The sequence below is a fragment of the Malurus melanocephalus genome, unplaced genomic scaffold (genome assembly GCF_030028575.1).
Source record: "Malurus melanocephalus ecotype Western Australia unplaced genomic scaffold, MMel_1.1 scaffold_940, whole genome shotgun sequence".
Taxonomy (NCBI): Eukaryota; Metazoa; Chordata; class Aves; order Passeriformes; family Maluridae; genus Malurus; species Malurus melanocephalus.
Window position 1 is genome coordinate 12,732 of NW_026624172.1, and position 22,291 is coordinate 35,022.

A 22,291-nucleotide genomic window follows, 5' to 3' on the forward strand; every position below is an offset into this window, starting at 1 on the left:
AATGCTGGACATTTTGTCCAGAAGGATCCTGTGAAAGACAATATCGAAAGCTTTACTGAAATCCAAAATCATTACACCTAGTGGCTTTCCTAGATCAACCAGGTGGGTTACTCTGTCATAGAAGGAAGGCAGGACTTTCGTCTCATGGAGCCATGCTGGCTGGTGGTTGTGTTGTCCTCCATGCATTTTTTAATACCTTTCAGTAATCTTTTCCATGATTTTATYAGGCACTAAAGTGAGACTGACAGGCCTGTAGCATCCTATGATTTCTTTTTAAGAATGACTGAAATAGAGTTCTTACTCTATCACACATAGACTTCTACTTATCTCCTTTCCATGACAACAGTTTTCACCAGAAATTTCTTGAAAAGAGTTCTCCTTAGACTCTTACATCCATGTCCATACCTAAATCCTAGCAAGTCATTCTTCATAAATKGTGTGGCTTTCCATTTTCATCTACATAATTAAGACTCAGGCTCCCAAGGCCTGCAATTCCTGTATCAGTTATTGCAACATCATTTTCTTTCTAAGTGCAACCTCCCTTACTTGCATCCACATCCAACACTCCTCCACAGATCCCCCCACTTCGATGACTGTATTACATCCTTCCTTCTGGTATTTTCAGTGATTTCTCATTCTCAATCATAAATACAAGCATTTGTCTTTAAATACAAAGCTCTGTGATTTATTCTCAAGAGATTCACCTCCCTTCTGCCTTACTTCTGATGCCAGCCTTTGTCACTTAGTTGTCACAGTTTTGAAATTTATGGGTGTCTTGGTTTGAAAGACAGGTGTTTTCCAGTGAAGGCAGGGACTTCCTTTGGAGTGGTGGATATGAACCCCCTTCCCTCTAAATTATTGTAACTTTGAAATCACAGGGCTTTCAGGCTGGGAAAGGATATGGGTAAAAGGGAATAACAATTTTTACTAATATGTGTAACAAAGTAAAARAAGTAACAACAATGATAGAAACAACTAACTGTCACACATGTGCATCCTCCCCTCGGTGCAGGGTGCAGTTCCAGTCCCAGCCGGCAGGGGCGCTGTTGGCTCCCGGCCGGGCAGGGCGGGTGCGATGATTCCCCTGCAGCTGCAGGGGGCGCTGTGGCGCGGGTCCCAAATGGTTTCAGCTCTCTCACGTGGCCGATGGTGGACACAGAACGGCAGAGATGGATGGAGAAAAAGTTCCTCTACAAACTCACAGGGGAAAGCTGATCCCGGTGCTCCCTCTAGATAGCAAGAAACCTCTGAACAGTCAGATGAGCAAACAGACAAGCAGAATCCTGCAGCTATAGACGGTATGTATCAGAACTCAACCACTGTAGCTGGAATCACAGTGGTCYTGGCAAGGCAGGGGAGCAGAAGCCACAGTGCAGCCTGGGCCCAAAACTCCCACGAGAACTCTGCCCTCCAAGAGAGGAAAACTGCCAAGTAGGAACGTCCAGAGAAACTTTCTCCCCCACAGGGCCTGGCAACTTCCTTTGCCTTCCCCAATCACCCAGCCATGAAAACAACCACCTGGCCATCAGTGTATCCAGCAACAAAATGGGGAAAAATACTCCCCAGAAAGGAAACAAAAGGAGAAACCTTAACTCCCAACAATGGGGTTCCCTTTGCTGTCCTTCATGTTTTGAAGGATTCACCTATAAATAACTGGAAATCTCTTTCATAATAGACAATTCCACTTAAACATCTGTTTTGTTTTGATACAGCAGCAGTGAACAGATTGCTGAAGTGCTGAGATGATGACCCATACTGAATTACTGGCTCTTTGATCACAGAATCATTTTTTGAAAAGACCTCTCAGGTGATGAAGTTCAACAAATTACCTAGTGCTGCCAGGTCTAAACCATGTCCCTTAGTGCCACATCTAAAATCCCTCCCTTTAGATCCCTCTGGGCATGATGACACCACTRCTGCCCTGGGTAGCCTGTTACAATGCTTGACAAGTCTTACCATGAAGAATTTTTTCAAATATCCCAATTAGGTCTCCCATAGGGAAACCTGAGGCCATTTCACTTCTCCTTCACCTGCTATCTACTTACCCTATAAGGCAGAGAATTTTAAGTGATTTCAGGAAAGAGAGTATCTTCTTATATGTGTACAACATTCAAACCATAATGCAGTTCTAAGCCATAAATAAAGCTTTGAAGTAAAGCATCAAAAGAAACTTGGACAGAAGGTCAAGAAAGGTGATCCTGCCCCTCTGCTCTGCTGTGGTGAGATCCCACTTGAAGTAGTGCTTCCAGCTCTGGGGTCCTCCGCACAGAAAGGGCATGGAGCTCTTGATCAGGTCCAGAGGAGGCCACCAAGATGATCAGAGGGCTGGAGCAGCTCTGTTACATGGAAAGGTTGAGATTATTGGGATTGTTCAGCCTGGAGAAGAGAAGCTTTGGTGTAACCTAATTGTGCCATTCCAGTAYCCTGAAGGGAGCCTACAATAAAGATGGAGAAAGACTACTCACAAGGGCCTGAAGTGACAGCAAAAGGTGAAATGGCTTCAAATTAGAAGAGAGTAGGTTTAGATGGATATTAGGAGGAAGTTCTCTTCTATGAGGGTGGTGAGGCTCTGGCACAGATTGCCCAGAGAAGCTGTAGCTGCCCCATCCCTGGAATTGCCCAAGGCCAGGTTGGACAGGGCTTGGAGAAGCCCTGGACAGTGGAAAGTGTTCCTTCCCATGGCAGAGGGGCTGGAACTGGGTGATCTTTAAGCCTCCTTCCAACCCAAGCAATTCTGTGTTTCTATGAAGTTCTTTAGTAAAACAGATTAAAATGTGAATCAAGATTTACAAATGGATCATGGGGCCCACCCTACTGAAAGCATCTAACACAAAACCCCATGAGGACTGCTGACATGCAGAGTAACTCACATTTCAGAGTACCACAGATCAGCCATMATACCTTCACTTAGGTAAAACATCTTCTATTTCCATGATTAACTCAATTGTTTCAATCAGGCTTGTATTTCCATAAGTACCAAGAGATTTTAGAATCAGCCAGAAAGCAGGCAACATGAACTCCYTTCATTATGTGTTTTTTCATTTGTCTTCAATATGAGAATAAAATCTTGTATCTCTGACTACAAATGCCCTTTCTGACAGATCTGACAGGTCTAGAGCTGCTCCCTCCCAAGGACTTTCACTGGAAGGTGCTATCCTGCTAACYTGGCAGTTCTTGATAACAGACAAAACTTGGAAGTAAATTTATTTGTCTGCTGCACACACTACTAATCTTTGTTTTCTAAAAAGATATGTGAACTGTCAGTTCACATACTGTTTGTTGTCAAGAGGAACTTCAAATACTTTCTCAGTACAGCCAGTTATTTAGTATCTACCTTTCAAAGGGAAAAAAAGAGAATGCCAGAGTGAAAATTCTCAGGGCTGGCCTTAGCCCTCCATGACTGAAGTCCACCATACTCTCCTGAATTCTAATTGCTTCTGTTTCTGTAGGGGAGGAAATCAGGCTTGTCTTAATATATCTGACATAATCTTGCCTATACATTGCTATCAGAAAGTTCCCAATACTGAGGCAAATACTTTTAGATAGATTCTGAAAAGTATTGCTCAACAAGTGTTGAAGAAAACTGCCTTAGATAAAAATTACAAAGATAAAATTTCTAAAATGGAAATTAGACACTTTGGGCAAATGCACACTATAGGCTTTAAAGCAAAAAGAATTGATCTACTGTACTTAAAAAAAAATGGATTATCTTATTTTCGGGTCTTAATTTCAGTGTACTTATTTGTAAGAGAGCTGAATAGCATTTTGCTAAAGACAGAAAAATAGAAGTTCCAGTTCCAAATTCAGACAAAGTGGGAAAGTTTGGAATTGTCAATCTGACAGTTATTAAACTGTAACTGTCATGACTAATAACACTGAGACACTTTTATAACTCCAGTCTACAATATTTGCTTACAATTGCCATGCGTTTATTTACTTTAGATCTCATCATTAAAAGATGCAATTYTTTTCCTTCTACATTTCCTGGATTCTTTGAGCTAGCCATCCACACCTCTTGGACAACATAATGCTACAAAGACTTTTTGTAGTCTTTGTAGCAACATAAATATATAATAAATATGCTTTATATAAATATATGCTTTATATAATAAAGCATAAATATATGCTTTATATAATAAAGCAACATAATGCTTGTTTTGACTTTTTATGCTTTTGGGCTTCTTGGACTTTTTCAGTATGCCTGGAAAATGTTTTTATTTATGGTACAAACCTAGCACTACATGGCAGGAAATCAAACTTTTAGGTATTTTATCGAATTATTTCATCTGAATTTGTATGACATTAATGCACTAATAATCATTACCAATTCTTAGATTAAGTCATGACTGCTTAATGTATGCCAGATCTCAACGCCTGCAATCTGCTTAGCACAGATACATTGTCATTTGCTTGCATAGCACTCATGGGTTCACATAACTCTGTGTCTTCAAGCTATTTTAACAGATTTAATTTCGGTTGAATCACCTGGGATACATACATCTTCCCCATTCCTCTTCCCAGGGTGAATGGAGTTTTAGGGAAACCCAGACACCTACACAAAACTCAAGAGGAGCAAGAAAAGAGTGGGCATCAACTGAGACTGGAATAAATGGAAAAAGCCAGTGACAAGTATGAAAACCTCATGGCCATGCTGCCAACAACTGTCCTACCCCTGACTTATCCTTCTCCACAATCACGTGCATAAATAAGTCAGAAAAAGGATAACAAGCAAGCTTTGTGTACCAACTTTCACATTTTAAAATATTAATAAACTAGAGACCTTATTCAGTTTGTGCACTATGTGCTTACAGTTGTCACCCTTTAAAGTCAAAGAACATGTTCTAAGCATGAAATAGGTGCTCTCCTATTAATTGTGATAGCAGAAACATTTACAGCTGCTATTTTTAAACTTTAGTAAAATATGTTCAGAAAGCTCCATGATGATTCAACCTCCATGCCTGTATAACATTCCTTACTTAATTTCAGCTTTAAAAATTTTAAGACATTTTAATGTGCTGTTGCTGTATTCATAACATATGCAGAGCTTCAATGCATAAGAACATGAAAGTATTTTTGTGTCTTCAAAGCAAAAATGGCGGGTGTTCACAGTATCACTGTGTCCTCCCAGAATTTTAAATGGAATCTGTAAAGAAACAAAGCATTGTTTAGGAATAGAGATTATTTTTGACAGTTTAGTCCATGAGAGGGAGTCTGAAAGCAGGAACCATAGGAAAATGTATCGAAAGTTCCACTCGACTGCACAAAGTTCACATCCTTGATATGACCTTGGAGAAGATTTACCGGATCTAGTTGAGAAAATTGTTGATGAATGGGGATTGTGTTTTTAGTTTTCTGGAGGTTTGTTTTGGTTTCTTTTTCAACTCTTCTTCTCAAAAAAAGGTATTCTTTAAATCTTATTAAGTCTCTCAAGTGTTTCAAACACTTGTTTCCTTGATTCTGGTCCATCAAAATGCAGATCAACCTCCTAGGCCACATGTTTAAGCCAAGACTGTTACAAATTTTGGCAGAGATATTTTTAAGTCTTTTCTCCGCTCATTTGAGAGTTTGCTCACAAGCATGTGTTTGTGTGAACAGAACTAACAAACACTGTAAGCACTAACCACACACAAAGCAACAGAGAGCTTTTCATCCCTGAGCTACCAGCAGCACCCAACTCCCCTGGCATGACCCAACACAGCGCAGCCTGCTTGCCTTTCCCCAGAGCACCTGAACCTACAGCTCCTGACAGGGCTCCAAGCTGGCCCCAGAGCTGCTCCCCAGCACCTCTGGGCAGCTCAGTATTATTTCATGGTTCATATTTAATTCATTGTACAAAATGACAATTGCGGACAAAAAGTTGCAGTAAGTTTTCTTATAACTACCCAAAAATGAAGCACATTATAACCATGGTACTAATCTTTTAGAACATTAGCTTTAATAATTTGTGTGAAATGAACTGMACAGGGCAAGGACTAGGACTTAATGATCCTGATGGGTTCCTTCCAACTCAGCATATTCTGTGATTCTATTGAAGGTTATTGGCAGACTAAATATTATACGGTTTGGAGAGTCAAAAATAACAGCTGGATGCTCCAAAACTGCAATGGGACATTAGATTAATTAAAAATATTTGTCCTCAATAAAAATTTTACATTGCTTTAGTTTTTAACTTCCTAACTTAACTCAGACTGAAACTTCCTCTCCAGGGTTTTAGAGGTCCTAGGCATAAAAAATTATCAATACACAAAACCTACTTGTAATAATAAAGTTTATTAAAATGCTTAAGTAATTAAAATAGAGCCTGCAGTATTTCAGATTATTATGCCCAGAAAGGGGTCTTTTCAATGTTCTACAATCCATATATTTTCATCTCATGAAACATCATAAAATAAACATATGCACATTTACTTTCAAAGTAATTCAATATGAATACTATATCTACAGCACTTCACATTATACACCACTGATCTACCATCATGGAGGAGATCAAAATTTTGAGACCAAGTCATACAATACTGAACAAAGCAGGAGACATCTTCAATACTGAAGTTGTTTCAATCTAAAAGGGAAGAAAAAAAGGAAAAATTCACACTAAACAGTCACACATTAAGAACATTTCACTACTTGAGCAGTCTCTTAAACCTAAAGTTCAGAGAGACATCTGAGTTGTACTAAAAACATTTTCTCAGTGATGGAAGACGTGCAAATGTGAAGATTCCAAAACAACTGCTTGTACAAGTAAATTTATTTTGTACAAAATGCATTAAAATGTACTTTAGCTATTCAGAAATCCAAGTAGTAGTTTGTCTTTTGATAAGAAAACACCAATATATAACTGACACTCAGTTCCAAAGAAATGGCAGGCAGAGCCCTTTCAAATGCCAATTGGTACATGCCCATTCCACTTCACACTTTGACCCAAATCACTTTGCCATTAGATCAGATGGATGTGATATTCCACAAATACCTTGAGATCTCTCCTTCAGCTAAGAGACACTAAAGAAGCCAATACAGTGACTGCTTCAAATGGGACATGCTTGCAGATGACTATGACCTAGAGACAGTTATGTTTGTTCCTACTTTACTTCAAGAGTGCGAGCAAAATACTGTAAACCATGCTTTTTCAATTTTCACATTTATTTTAGCACTACCTTCAGGTCTCTGGTTTATACAAATGTAATAGCACAGGCTAAATTTAGAAGGCATGTACATGACTCAAACATTGTTCTGCTTGCTTCACTGTCCTTTGCTGAAGCACAGACTAGCTTAAGCATCAGTGCCACACAACAGATGTATATGAATGGAATGTCAGCAATATTTCTTCCAATGTTCCCAAGTAAAGAGAAGTAATGAAAATAGTAGATGAATTTATGAAAATATGCATCCCCACCTGCATCTGTTCAATTTTTAATTCTGATTTAAAATACCTTCCAAAATATGAGTCACCTTTAATTATAATGTCCATTAGCCCAGCTAGAGCTATTTAGTGGTCTTTACCTTAAGAGGCTTCTATCCTAAAGCCACCCTCTAGATTAAAATGTCTAATACTTGTAATCTTTCCTCACCAAAGTGAGCAGTATTTTATCTTCATAAACAAACTAGCTGATTCACACATGCTGCAAAAGGCTCACTACAATAACAACTCATAAATTGATGTTTTAGTTATTCACTGTAAAATTTGCAAGTGTTTAAGTAACCTTTCTGCTTACCTTCTTAGAAGTTCTTTAGGCGACAAGCCTGTAGTATCCATATCACCAAGGCTGTCACTGCTATCTGTACTATCTGATGTGCTGTCTTTTTCTGATTTTTTATTCTTGTGTTTTCCTTTATTTTTCTGCTTCTTATGCTTCTTTTTCTGTAAAAAGAAGAGAAATAATCCTCTATTTCCTTGAGAAAGACCTGGATTTTTCTGGATGTCAACAAAAGAAAACGTTTATTTCAGTGTGGATCGAAAGCTTTACTGAAACACAACACTTATCAATGACTCTTTTCCACTATTCAGACTGAGCTAAAAAGAGTTACCAATCGAAATTCATTTAATCCAAGCACTCAACTCCCCCTAAAACAGAAGTTTCATGACTAATATTTGTATATAAGCCATGAATGCCATTCCAAGAATGTGCCTGACATCTTCCCCATAAAATATGAAACTATCCACAGTATTGTACCTGTAGTCACACATGTATATATGAAAAAAGGAGCATCACAGCAGGATAATTTTCTGGTTTCAAAATATCAGAAAATGTTCAGAGAAATTCTGTTGCTTAAATTCTAGTCCCAGTATATATACATTTTTTTCTACAACCAAGCATAAATAAGAAAAAATTCTGAAAGGCAGATCAAAGAATAAAAAAAAATTTAAAATCAGTATTTAAATTGAATACCTTTTCCTTCTTGTGTTTGTGTTCTTTCTTAGTCTTGTGCCTCTCTCTGGTTTTTTTATGTTTTTGTTTCCTACTAGGCCCAGGAAAACTTGCTGGAACCACTGTTGGTTGTTGCCAAGTAGTGCCTGAAGTACAAAGCAAATGCATAAAAGATTTTTAAAAAGACTAAAGAAGGGTAATTTGGTTATTACGTTCTGTATTACTTTTGAACCTAACATAATAAACAAACAAAACCCCTAAGCCTTAAAAAGGAAATTTCATGTCTAAAACTCCTAACTGCAAGATCCCTATTGTAATTAAATGCCTTTGCAATCTGCTACAAAACGAGATTGCAAGGCTGTCCTGTATTTTTACATCAATTTTTTATCAATGCCTCTGTAGACTTACACTGGTACACAGGCAAAGAGAGTCACAAMATGGCAACAAAATGTTTGCTGATGCCTATTTGACATAACACAGACATTTAAGAGGTAAGAGTGCCTAATCACAAATGCTTTTGTTAAAGAGGTATCATGTATTTAATTAAAGTGGTATAATGTATTTCATATACAACTTCAATGTGCAGAATTTAGATGCTTACAGAACCTACTAGCAGAAAAAGCTGGTGGCAACTTTGGTCCAAATTCCTCTTTTGTATCCAGTTCCTGCTTTGAAGTAGGCAATGAGGAAATGCCAGAATCAGTTGTAGCAGTCACACTCTCTATGAAAAAAAAGCAAAACCTGCTATATTTGAACAGCAACTAAGGAAATACTTTTCCCAAGAAGCGTTGAAGAAAGTTCAAAGAAGCTTTATAAAAACATTTAAGAAAGCAAACTCATCAGCATCCTCTATCTCTATGGTTTGCCTTGGCCAACTGGGTAGCTGACATTCTGGGTTTTTTCTTTTAAACCAAAATTTGCCTTTTAAACTATACAATTATTAGTTAAATTAGTAACAGTGCATTTGTTTGCTTCCATTTTGTAACACAGTACTATTTGTCAATTACTCAGAATGAATAAAAAACTCCACAAGAATAGAAGATTAATAAACATTAAAAGTTAAATGTTAATAGAACCAACTGTAAGTGGACAAAGTATTTTCATTTTAAGTATGTTCTAACACTAGATGTTCAGTCCCCCCTCATTGTATAAGCATATTTCATTGGGCACTTTGCTCGTAAAATCTACACAAAAGGTTCATGGCAACACAAATAACACTGCAAGATCTTATTCAGTGCTGTATTATTCACATTTTGTACATGGACAGCTCCGTCAATCTCAGGTGATCTGGACAGGAGCATAGCATTGTCCTAACTGTCCAAGAATGTGATTCAAAAATGAAACTTTTACAAGGCATTTATCTTACGTTGCATAAAAATGAATATCCATTAAGTACTACCTTGTACATTAGAGGAAGAACTGTCTGGTACATCAACTTGCTTGGTGGCTTCTGACTTTCTTTCTGAAGTAGTTGGTTGCTGTTCTTCATCACTTTCTTCTTCAGAGGAAGATGATTTTTCATCCGAGGAGCTCACAAAGATGGCCTTAAATAAGTCCATGGGTGGTCGTTCGCTTTCTTCTTCCTGATTCTTATCTTCATTAGCTACCTGCAAAATAGCACCATAACAAACTGTATCTAAACACTAAAGAGACTAATGATCTCTCTTCAATAAGACTAATCTCAACCACACTGACAGGTATTTACAAAACATTTGAATGGCACAACAGCTATGAAATAAACAATCTTAGTCCCAAGTAGTGAAGCTCTGAAACAGTGCAGAACTAGGCCAGTGTCCTGGAAATAATGCAGTTTGTGCAGACTGATCCCCAATATTAAAAATTCTAATTCATTACTTCAAATTTCAGTTATATAATACTAAGTTTAAACAAAATGAAAACACCATCGTTCTCCCCAAAATATGTACCCTCCTCTATGGAAAGGAGAAATAAACATATTCTGTGCCTGTAAGCAAAATGCTGGTAAAGTGACTATATACGTAGTTCCCAGAACGCTGAGCTACATTTTTTCTTCTCTTAAGCTCTACTTCAAGTATAATCAGATCTGCTGTCCTTATAAGCTACAAACATCTTGAATTCCAGAGTTATAACCTCCAAATTTTTCAAAGTGCCATCTCATACCTTTGCTTATCCTGAATTGCCTCTTGTGCAAACTGATCTGTACTAATATATTAATCCATCTTATTTCTGGGTTGTCAAGGTTTACAGCTATTCCCTTTAAGTTCAAACACTGCTGTAAACTCACCGGAGTGGGAAGAGTTTCACTTGCACCAGTTCCACATTCTTCTGTTGCTGGCACTAGTGGCTGCTGCTCAACGTCAGCTTTTGATCTAGCAAGACTAATGAATTCACTGATGGCATCTTTCTTCTCCTTCTCTTTATCTGACACATCCCACCTTGAAGGTTTCTTTGGTTCTAAAACATCCAAAATATTCAAATCACCTGCATGCCAAATTGTTCTGCATTTCATAGCCTASTTCATTTTAAATTACCCTGCTTCTTCAGTTTGACATTTTTAAAATCTTTCTAATGAATATTTGACCTATAAATGTCTTCTAGATAGAAAAAATCAGCATTATTTCACTAACTTCAGTTTTTATGTCACTGAATTTTTATTTTCAATTTCTTTGTTTGGGTTTTTTAAATGAAAAAATCACATGGATAGGTTCTCAATGAAAAATATGCTTTTTCTGTACTATTATCTCATGTATAGCTAAATTAATAAAGCAACAACAAACTTACTGTTGAGACTGTTACTGTCTTGGATTTTTTCATTTGTTGCTTGAGTTACAGATGTTGTGGGCTCAGGCATAGTTAAGAAATTAAAAACAGAATACTTGTCCCGTTTCACTTTTGGCAAACCCACTACAGAAGAACTAAAGGGAAAAAAAATTGTTTTCAGATTAGTGTTTTCCACATAGAAAAGTCCTCAAATTATCTACAAGCTGAAGCACCTATACAGCAGTCCTTCAAATGCATGCTATTTAATCAGAGGCCACCATGTTTCATGATGCAAATAAAAACATTGGGCAGTTCTGTCTTACATTACACCAAAAGAAAATATCAAGCAGATTTTCCACAAGCAAATGAAACATTCAGAATTTTTAAAAATGTTAAAAATGTAAGTATCAATTATCTTACTCAGGATATGGATCACGAACATTGAATCTTTTACACAGAAGCTTATCAGGATGCCATTCAAACTTGTCTCTAGTGAGCTTGCCAAACATCTTCATTTTCACAGCCGTTTCCTTATCATCAATATCATTCTGAAAAAGGCAAACATTTATAGTTGCTAAGTAACAACTTGCTGAACTGTTGTAAGACTTAAAAACAGGAGAAATCCATAAATATTTAAATGCTATTTAACAAATCACCACTCTGTATGCATCAAGTATTCTCAAGAGCTGTTAAACGAAAGGGCAACAAGATAGTGACACAGCTAATTAAGAGTTTAAAAGAAAAGCAAAGTCAGTGCTAAGGCAGTAACTGCAGCTCCAATGCATTAAAAGACTGTAAATAGCATATACCTCTTGGTCTCGAGGAACTTCAACTTTGTCAACATCATCTTCATATTTGGCCCGGGTAAATCTGGATGACAGYGTTGAATTTGAGGATCTGTAGAACACCGCTGCACGGAAGAACTCCTCCTGTTCTCTTCCTCGCTCCCATTCTGTCATATTTGGGTCTAAGAAGTGCTCCAATGTATCTACTGYAAGATAAGGAGAGAAATGCTTAGCAGATATTACAGCTTATTTCAGTTCAACACTTTTCAAACAAAAAATAAGGCAACATGCAAACATCCTGGCAACTATTTAATGAATATTTAGTGTAAGGGTAGTATTGACCTCAACTGGTTAATCCTTAATAAATGGAGGTAGTTTTTCAAAATAGCAAGAATGACAGCATTTTTCAAATGCAAAAATTGGAATTTTAAATAATTTTACTTGTAAAACTGATTCCTTACTCATTGCCCTCTTAAAGAATGTTCAAAATACTTAATAGATTTAACAGGTGATTAAAACAAAAAGTACAATCCAAGTAATGATGTAGAACTTAAGTTTGTGCTACATCATAGAAGTATGAAATGTAATGCCTAAAATCAAAACTTGCTGATAATTAAATAACTGAGCAGTTTTTCTGAAGTCAACATCACTAAATATCAGTAATAATTTCTGTTAACACTAGTCCTGAAAAGAAGGAAAGGGAGAAATGCTGGGGAATTCAGGAAGAGAATTCATAGTGAATATAAAATGCATTGGGACAAAAAAAGTGGGGGGTGGGGGGCTGGTGGAATTGATCAAGAAATATTTTACCTTTTTCTCCTTGTTTAAGACTTCTCACGAATTTTTCATATCTTTTTTGTTTTTCTGGATTTTTTGCAAATGGTTTGAAGTCACTAGAACCAGCATTTGCTAACTGCCCCCCCAGGAGCATTTGCCACTTGTGACCAGCATCTTCTGGGGAGACTGGCTGGAATCTGCTACTTTGTGACTGCTGACACACTGTTTTTGCTTTCATCTGTTGTTCAGATGCTTGTTTAATTTCTTTGAGTCTTTCTCTATCTCTCTCACACAGATACTCCAAAACAGAAGGAGCCAAACCTAAAGCAGAAAAAAACAGTAAAAGATAAACAGAAATGAAAAATTACTATTTCTTCCACTTTAGTAGAGGAAAAATGCCTACCACATGCATATAGATTCAGATAAAAAGCTCTTAAGCAGAAACTAACAAGAAAATAGCACCCATGGCAGATAAAAATTTGGCCACCATTACTTCTTTTGTGCTATTTACCACATATTTACATGTAACCTAGAACGTGCACTATTGTAGATACAAACCTGAGCCACAGTTACAAATTATCTTTTTAGTGTATTTAAATGTCTTCCAGTGAAACCTCATTTTACTGAAAAAAATTCTTGCACCCTACTTATATTTCTAAAAGGCCAACAAAACACAAAAAACCAAAATCCAACACATAATTTTTATCTTTAAAATAGTTAAGTAAATGAAAATACATACAGCTATGTCAACAATTCAATTGCTGAGATAAAACTGAAGAATGAAATGGTATTCTAGCTATGGTAACTAGATTTGATATATTTATGTTAGAAAATAAACATTCAAGGCCAGACCAAATTGTTACTGTTCTATAAAGAAACAGGGGACCTGAAGTACAAGCAAAGGTGCTGTCATGTATATCAGTACCTTTCAGCTCAGTCTCTCCTAGCTGTTCCCTCCTCTGAGTTGCATTCAAAGCATGCCTGCTTTGTTGTGCTGGATCACTCTCAAGTTTTCCAGTCGATTCCTCCAATGCCTTTTGTAAATGGCAGTTTTTATTCCCAGCTATTATCACAGGTCGAAAGTAATGGACTGGTCTGTAATTTCGTGGCAGGCTAGGTGGTGGATAAACCTGGGGGGAAGGGGCAACGAAACAAAAAATCCACTAAGAGAGAACTTTGTATGCAACATCTATAAATGTGTTTCAGAAAAAGTCTGCTCAACCTAAGAATTCCTCAATTTACATTTTAGCAGTAGAAGCGGATAGTACAAGCTACCAATTCCTTTAGACCCAGTCGGTAAGTGGCACTGGGAACAAACTCTGGGAACAAATCTATTGACAATATGTAACAATGACAAAAAAATAGGAAAATGTGCACATTAAGTGACAGAAAAATTAACAACAGTCCTAGGATGCACTGAATTTATTTGAGAAAACACCTCTTACATTGCTTAATTAATTAATTTTTTAAAAATTGATGTCAGATTATTTAATCAATTAATTTGACTAAAATATAGTAAGCACAGAAGTACTCAGTAATGACTTTCAAAGTGTTTTTCCCCACATTCTTCATTCAAGCTATTACTTCAAAGRCTATCCCTATGCTCCCTTAGAGGATGCAATTTCATATGCCGCACAAGCGTTCTTCCTTAGAAAGAGGACCCTGTCACACAATTATGTTTATCATTCTAATTTATGCAAATTTATATGGAATGAATTATGTAAATACGAAAACAGAACTAAAATTAAATTGACACAAAAATAGCAAAGTTGACAAAGCATGAGGTCTAATTTTTACAGAAAACTGAGTGTTACATATGAAAGATCTAGAACCAAAATATGTAAATTTTTTTAATTTTGAAATTAAATTAAATCATTCCTCCAACTTTATGGCAAGTAGCCGTGAATAGTGAAGGCATTTGTTCAAAGCCAGTACACAGGCAAAGTTTAAATACCTTCAGGAGTCTGATAAATTTTAGGTTTCTATGGAACAGCCCCCAATGCTGTAATTTTGTTCATTCAGCACTGTTTGTTGCTGACCAGTACATTTATTTCTAAGAACAGAAAAACTCCAGGAAGCATTAGAGTCCACACAGTTCACATGATGAATGATGAATGATGTTATTCTTAATACAAAATACCGCTATCTGTTTACCTCGATTGGAGCTGATGATTTTGATGCCAAGGAAAAACCATCCAGGATCTTGCCTTTATATTTAAATTCTCTTTCAGGCCCTACAATATTATCACAGAGTTGGTCAATATTTAAACCATGCATGTTAGGCAATTTTTTTTGTGAATCATAATTGTAGTTTGTTGTCTTCACCACCTTTCATTTAAAATTAAGAGTTCTGATCATGGACTAGTATTATACAACTAAAAATTGTTACCAGAGTGATKGCTGTAGGTTGAACATGGCTTATAGTGAGGTTTAGAACAAGCTTATAGTATCCATACTGTGCACAGCTAACACCATCAGTGTCGTTACAGTGTACAACTAATACGAACAGGTACTCCAGAAATTACTACAGTATTTCACACGCTTAAATGGTGCAATAAAAACAAGTGGTACCAGGATAAAATTTACAAAAATTATCTGAAAATACAACAGTTCACCTAACAAAAAGTTCTCTTTTCAAGCCTGGGTCATATTTTGTAACTGTGACTTAGAATCRCTTGTTTTCTTCAGTGAAACTGAATGCCTGTAACTCACAAAGCAGTACATATCCTTATGAAAATATGCTTTGAGGGTTTAATCTACACTGCGATTAGTGGAGGACTTTGGAAATTATTTCCATAACTGAACACTTCAATATGGAAGGCAGGACTAGTCCAATTTTCAGATATCAGGGCTGAAAATTAAAATACATGGCAAATAGAGACTAATTATTTTTTCCCAAATATTACACTAGCTCTTAAAAGAGAACCACATTTCTTACTTTTTTTTGACTTGTACTGTTTTGGTGCTGTCCAACCATACAAGCCATCTCCAGGCTCCTCATCCTTTAGAACCGTATCATATTTTGACAGTGTGTCAGTTGCATAAATATCATCATCTTCTTCCTCTAAAGCTCCTACACCAAAAGCCTAAAACACGTATTTTCAATGAGAACTCAAAATGTAAAAATATTTTTGTCGCATATCAGAACACATCTACATGTATATTTATTCATCTATATAAAATCTACAGTACAAATATATATATACACTGGGAAAAATGTACAGTTTCACTACAAAAATTAAAGTAGGAAAAAACCAACACACCTCAGTGAGCACAAAAGCAAACACATTCCACTCCCTTGGGAGGGAGGGACAGTAAGTTTGGTCTGTACAGGACAAGGACAGCAGACTAGCTTCACCAAAATAACATGTGCAATCTGACTAAGAGCAGGTTAAGTTCTCAAAAGGAAAAAAATGTCAGTTAACATGGAAATTAAACAAGCAGAATTCCCAGACAATATAAACTGACAGTGCCTCTAGGTAAGACCTACAAATACCGTGGAGCAACACAAAACCTTTCTAGCTGACAGATACAGCATTACTGAAAGTACAATATATAAAAAAACGTAAGCTAAAAACACATTGAATATTTCTCTAATCAAAGTAACACAAGACATTTTTCCATCCAGCTACTCAGACAGGTAATTTTTACAGCTGTCTTGCAGTTTAGTAAATAAAGGCATTTGAGAGTTCTAAGGATTTTTCCACATCTTCAAAGCAAGTTTTTTAAAAACCCTATTCTCAAGTCACACTTAAGATTTCATACAATAATACTACAAGGTCTAGGAACTTTTCATTTAAGAAAAAACAAAATTTGGATTTTAATGCACTAATAGTAAAATGCATTAAAAAATGTCCTTACCTGACCTGTAATACCTAGTTTTCTTCCTCTACTGTATCTCAGATCACCAAGTAAATTGCTTGTTTCTTCAGAGCCACCTGGGAAAAGATTCAGGTGTTCTCTTCCAGATACACCAAACAAAGCTTGTGAGGGATCCAAACCCTTATAGCCAAGTCCATGTACATTCTCTTTTGGAGTCAAATCTACAGGCATTACATCTTTTGGTGCAAATGTCACATTCTCTGGCTGGTATTCATCCTCTTCATCCTTGTACAAAATAAAACTTTGTAAGAACAAATATGACTAAAAGTTCTGTATGATGAGCTTTTACAACATTCAGTAAACATGAGCCTAGGCAAGTTTGCATTTCCTAAATTGTATATGAACTACATCTGCTTAAGCAACAAAAGAAGAAATTTAGATATTAAAACCTTTYCTCACATTAAGCACAGAAAGTATTTATAAACATTTTTAATAAGATTTGAAACTCCATTTTAAAATACTGTTCAAGGACATTAAAAGAGTTGGTTTTTATTTGTTATCACATATTTTTACATAAATCAACAAACAACTTTTGCCTGTTCAATACCTCAGAACCCTCAGACAGTCCAGGTGGTAATGCACAACCATATACTTTTACTGTAGGATCTGTAAGAAACAACATAAACAGTATCACATTACACTAATAAAAGGATGGTTTGAAATCAACTTTCTAATCAGTCTATGAATGTTCTACTAACACGAAAATTAACTAGCTCAGGAACTTCCCTGAACTTACCAGGTTTCTGTCTGCGTGGCTTTCTTTTGACTCGTGGTCCAATTCCCTGTCCTTCTTTCCAGCCCATTTTTCGTAGCAGTTCAACCCCAACTGTTAATCTAAAAAGAAAACAAAAGGAAACGAAACTCAAAATTACTTCAAAACACACCTTTATTATTTATTGGCAAATAATGTATATATATATAACATTTGAACTTCTATTTGTATATCCCAGTTTAAAATTCAATCTGAACGTATTATTACTTGCATACACACTACCTTCTAGTTTATAAATGTTTACCTGGTACAAATCTGCACATTCCAATCAAAAACCCAGGTGGAGGCTACTTAGAAAATGTACCACTGATTGTCCAGTCTCTCACAATTACTGTAGTCAAACATTACTTTTCTAGGCAATACAAAGTTCTGAGTGAAATGAACTGTTTGGCAAACTTTTATGTAAACTTACTTACTTAGATGGTCCTACTAAATCATCAAATGTAGTGGTTCCTGGAATGGGAGCAACAACTCCTGCAATCTGTCTAGCTTTCTCCTTTATTCTATCTTTAGCTTTAGATGCAAAATCATCTGTAGTTGTAATATCTTTTGGTGCTATTCCAAATTCACTAAGATCCTGGAAACAGACACAAAATGAAAACATTTAGATTAAATATCCCTCAAATTCTTACTTACTGTAATAGTAAAGTAATGAAAATGGCATATGATCTTCATATTGGCTAATCTTCTCAAGCCACTTATACAACTGTTTTTTCAATAACTTCAGTAGAGATATCTTACACAGTTTCAAAAGTATTTCCATTTTCTGATATAGTGAAAGCGTTGAGTTCTGGTTCAATTTTTTCCTGATGACATTACAGGAGCTTCTAAAGTGAACCTGTGAAACAGTTTTATGACCTAGCGCCATAACACTGTATACAAAAAGTAATTTATAAGTTACTTCAATTTTTCGCTGTCATGGCAACTACACACGTTTTCAATTCCTTTCTAAATTTACCTCTTCATCCATGAAGTCTTCTGGTCCAAGAATGGTTCTGTCTGCTCTGTTCTGCCGTGATGATACAAAAACTGAAGGTGTCCATCCTTTAAAGAAGGTAAATATTCAAGTAAGGTACTTAAGGCAACACAGTATTTGAAAACAACACAAACATTTGAATCTTGCATCTTAAGGATACATAAAAGGAAAATTTGTAAAATTACAGTCCAAAAAGTCACTTCAGCAATACTGTTTCAACTATTTACAGCACAAGGAATAGTAGAAACAGAAATTCTTCATGACAGTTAATTTGTTTTCACTAACATGAAAACATGGTTCTCAATTTAACCATTGCCCAAAGATGGCAAAATATCTAACCTTCCTTTGTGCCGACAGTGTTAAAGTAACCAGCAGAAAAGCCACCAGTAAATGCTCCATGGAAACGCTGGTATCGTCCCTTGGCATCTTTAACAGTCTGTTCTTGGAGAGGAACTGGCTTTTTAATTTGTTCACCTACAATCAAATAAATCAGAAAGACACAACTTTACATGAAGAAGGGACTTCCCACTACCTCCAGAAGCTATTTCTTCCTTGCAAGTAAGAACAGGATCAAACACCAGCCACCCCGAAGTGGAAAGCTTCAACAGTTTACATTTATTTCCAGCCCACTGTAACTATTTGTATGTATTGTTGACGTGCATTGCTAAAGGAAAAGCACAAAATGTTCACATCACAAGCCTTACTTCTACTGTCTTATGAGAACATGGGTTTTTTTCCTGTGAAAGGAGGCTTTCAGTTCTCCAGTATGCAAGACCTCTGGCAGGATTTTTTCACTTCAGTAATTGCTTGAGAAATTACACATGAAAGAGTCCAAAACTGATACAAAACACAAAAGCTATAGACTTTTAACATAAAATGTTTACCCCTTTTTAACAATATTTCTTGAATAAAGTGGCAGACATGGCAGTCACAACTGTACATTACTCCTTCAACGATTCCCTGTCCATCTCATCAACATAAGCATTAGGCAGTCAGATTAGCATTATTGTGTACATTTGAACTGTTATACCTGAACACTACTTTTGGAGTTTTGGTGCTTTTTTTTTTGTTTGGTGGTGTTTGGTTATTTTGGGGGTTTTTTTGGGTTTTTTTGGTGGTTTGGTTTTTGTTGGTTTTTTTGGTCTGTTTGTTTGGTTTGGTTGTTTGTTTTTTTTTTTTTTTTGTTGTTGTTGTTGTTTGTTTTGTGGGTTTTTTGGGGATTTGTTTTGAGGCTTGGGGAAAGAATAGAAGCAAAGACTGGCACCCAGCTCTACCCAGAGAAGTGCCGCCACAATCCGCGGGGCACCCCAGCCACRCCCGCGATCCGGTGCAGTGCCGAGAAGGCCTCTCCCCGCTCCGCTGTCAGGCGGCTCGCCCTGGGCCGGGCCAGATCCTCTCGCAGAGCAGCACGTCTGCCCCGACAGGCCCCACGTCCCGCAACAGCAGGAGGAAGAGGACATTACCAGGTCTGCGCTGCGCCAGAGATTCCCAAAGGGCTGGAGGGCCTTCAGCCGCGAACCGGACCGGACCCAGAAGGCCCTTCGGAACCCCGGCCCCGCCGCCTCACGCCGGGCCGCTCCCCAGCGCTCACCACAACGCACTGACGGAGGGACGGAGGAGGAGCAGACGAACCCCCCGGGATCCCTTACCCTCCTGAAGGGGCTGCAGCGGGTTTCCATAGCTCACTAAGTTCTCCTCCTCGCTGTCGCTGCTCTCCGCCGCCGCCATCTTACCCGACGGTGGCCGCACGGGACACGCCACCGTCACTCGAAGGAGGCGGAGCGGCCGGCCCCGCACGGCCCCCGGCACCGCCGCCCCGAGACCGGTCTGTGCGAACGGTSCGCATCCCTCACCCCCGGACCCTGCGCCTGGAAGGGAGCGAGAGAAACCTTTACTGACTGTATTTTGTACATTGTACAAAGACCAATATTCACCGGTAGGACCCAAGTGTTCAAAATCTGGATTTTAATTTCCAGTGTTACACTCCGCCCCCCCCCCAAAAAAAAGACCAAAACAAAACACTTCAACTTGCGCTGAAGATGCTATCCATTAACAACTTTTGTAAGTATCACCAGTTTCTCTGAAATCCTTGAAAATAAATCAAAACATAGTCTTCAAATACTCCTGCCTTAACAGGTAAGGTTTCTGTATATTCTCTAACACAGTATTTATCTTAATTTCATTTATATACATGGAACTGSTTTCTTCCAAAGTGAAACTACCGGAGCTTCATGTGATTTCAGGTTTCCATAGCAAATATTTACACGGTTCCATGGAAACAGGGACTACTCTGTTCCATTTGGGTCTCTAATTCACTTAGAAACAATATAGTAGAAGCCACATTATCTACGTGCATTATCTTTTCTCATCATTACTAAGCACTTAGAACATACAGTGGCAAAATGAGGTGTTAGCATATTTGCTGTTTCTCTTTGTTTAGTAAATATTTCTTCCTGAGTAGTGATACCATGTGACTTTGACATAACTCACAGGCTTAAATAAACCTTTTTTGCACAATGTTCACAGAAAATCTTTTGAGTGTTTTGTCTGATGAGTTCAAAGATTTGGGGTAATCAAATACTGAAGCTTTTTTCCCATTTAGGTTTTTCTCAGRTAAGAATTACTTTTGCATCCCTCTGGTATTTCCTTCTCCATGGTAAACTCTCTCGTTTACAATTATTAAACCAGATCACAATTGTTAATTTGCAGCTGTTATTACATAAGACAATAACTCCAATGTCTTTTTTTTTAATGGCAATGAAACAAAAATATTTAGTAGAACTGAATAGCTTATGTTTCTTTTTTTTTTTACAGAAATTTGTTTAGTGAAAAAAAAAAAACCAAACCAATCTGCACTTTCGAATGAAAGCTCACAAACTTGCCAGTGAATGTAAGGCTGAAATTGAGCCCTTAAGCCATAGGTGTACTTTAGGCTTTTGTTTTGCAAATACATAGTTTTCAACATCTCATTCCATATTGGTTCATTATGAAGAACAGCCATAAAAGTGTCTTGCTATGTCTTTTGCTGTATTATTTAAAACCACTGCTTCAAATAGATAAATTCTTGTTGGTTAGTTTTAAGTCATGCAAGTCACTGGAACTTCAGACTAAAATTGGTATAATCAATATATAAAAAAGCAAAAACTTCATTAATTTAAAGGTTTTTAATCGCATTAAAGAAAAAAAAAACAAAGGACAAAAGTATAGCAAGTATAAAAATCCCGTATTTTTGCAAACAAACAACAAAAAGAGACAAACTCATCTCTGCTTTATCTTGCATTCAATGGAAATGTTTTCCTGAATATTCCTCCTTCCAACTCAGGGCTGTTGTATCAGTTGACAAAACAGTCACCTCAAGGTCAGCCCAAGGCATTGCTTYTCCAAAGTGCTACTTTCCACTTGTTAAAGGATTGGGGGGAAAAAGAGATAAAGGTCTGTGTATTTAAGAACAATATGTGTTTTCTGTGGATCTCAGTTAAAGGCAAGGCATTAGGTTGGAAAAGTGGTGATGATTTTGCCCATGTTTGGTCTTAGTTTCGACATAAACGGCCATGTCTTGTTTCCAATGTGATTTCACAGTAGAATTGGCAAAGCATATTGGTTATTTAATAGTAAATTATTTTTTACTTTTCTCAGTGAAGATATTGTGGCAGTTAATATGTGCAGTTAATACTGCTAATGTGAAGAGGCAGCAGTGGAGCACTGCACTTAAAGCAAATCATATTGTGGTGATCCAAAGCCCTGCTGAGTTCGTATGCCATTTTCATATCATTTTATTGTTGCTCAGTAAATTTCTTAGTAAGGAAATCTTCTACTCCATCTTGTAAGAAAAAMATCGACCTATAATCACCTTTCCTCACTCCTCACCTAGTGCTTGCCTACAGTAGGCAGACATTTGCTCTTTAACAACTGCAATCTTCAGAAATAAAGTATGATACTAACTCAACTGAATGACTCTAATGGAATTTATTGACATAAAGCTACAGGCTGTCAGGAC

General features: G+C 37.1%; 1 protein-coding gene across 5 annotated transcripts; it reads right to left on the bottom strand.

Moving 5' to 3' along the window:
• Positions 1-1,586: 1,586 nt before the first annotated feature.
• Positions 1,587-20,065, bottom strand: GPATCH1 (G-patch domain containing 1). 5 transcript variants are annotated; one of them, XM_057386249.1, is made up of 20 exons: positions 19,944-20,065; positions 18,634-18,768; positions 18,277-18,362; positions 17,735-17,895; positions 17,283-17,380; positions 17,094-17,152; positions 16,526-16,771; positions 15,603-15,750; positions 14,819-14,898; positions 13,590-13,794; positions 12,698-12,985; positions 11,912-12,093; positions 11,523-11,650; positions 11,124-11,257; positions 10,627-10,796; positions 9,763-9,970; positions 8,965-9,084; positions 8,385-8,509; positions 7,710-7,855; positions 1,587-2,336 (listed from the first exon to the last, which is right to left on the bottom strand). In XM_057386249.1, the coding sequence occupies exons 1-20, from the start codon at positions 20,020-20,022 to the stop codon at positions 2,318-2,320; spliced, it is 2,817 nt and encodes a 938-aa protein (XP_057242232.1). In that variant the 5' UTR covers positions 20,023-20,065; the 3' UTR covers positions 1,587-2,317. The 5 variants fall into 5 exon arrangements, with proteins under 5 accessions (XP_057242232.1, XP_057242231.1, XP_057242233.1 ...); XM_057386248.1 differs by lacking the exon at positions 1,587-2,336 and adding an exon at positions 5,933-6,559; XM_057386250.1 differs by lacking the exon at positions 1,587-2,336 and adding an exon at positions 5,934-6,559 and having other exon boundaries at positions 8,974-9,084.
• Positions 20,066-22,291: the final 2,226 nt, after the last annotated feature.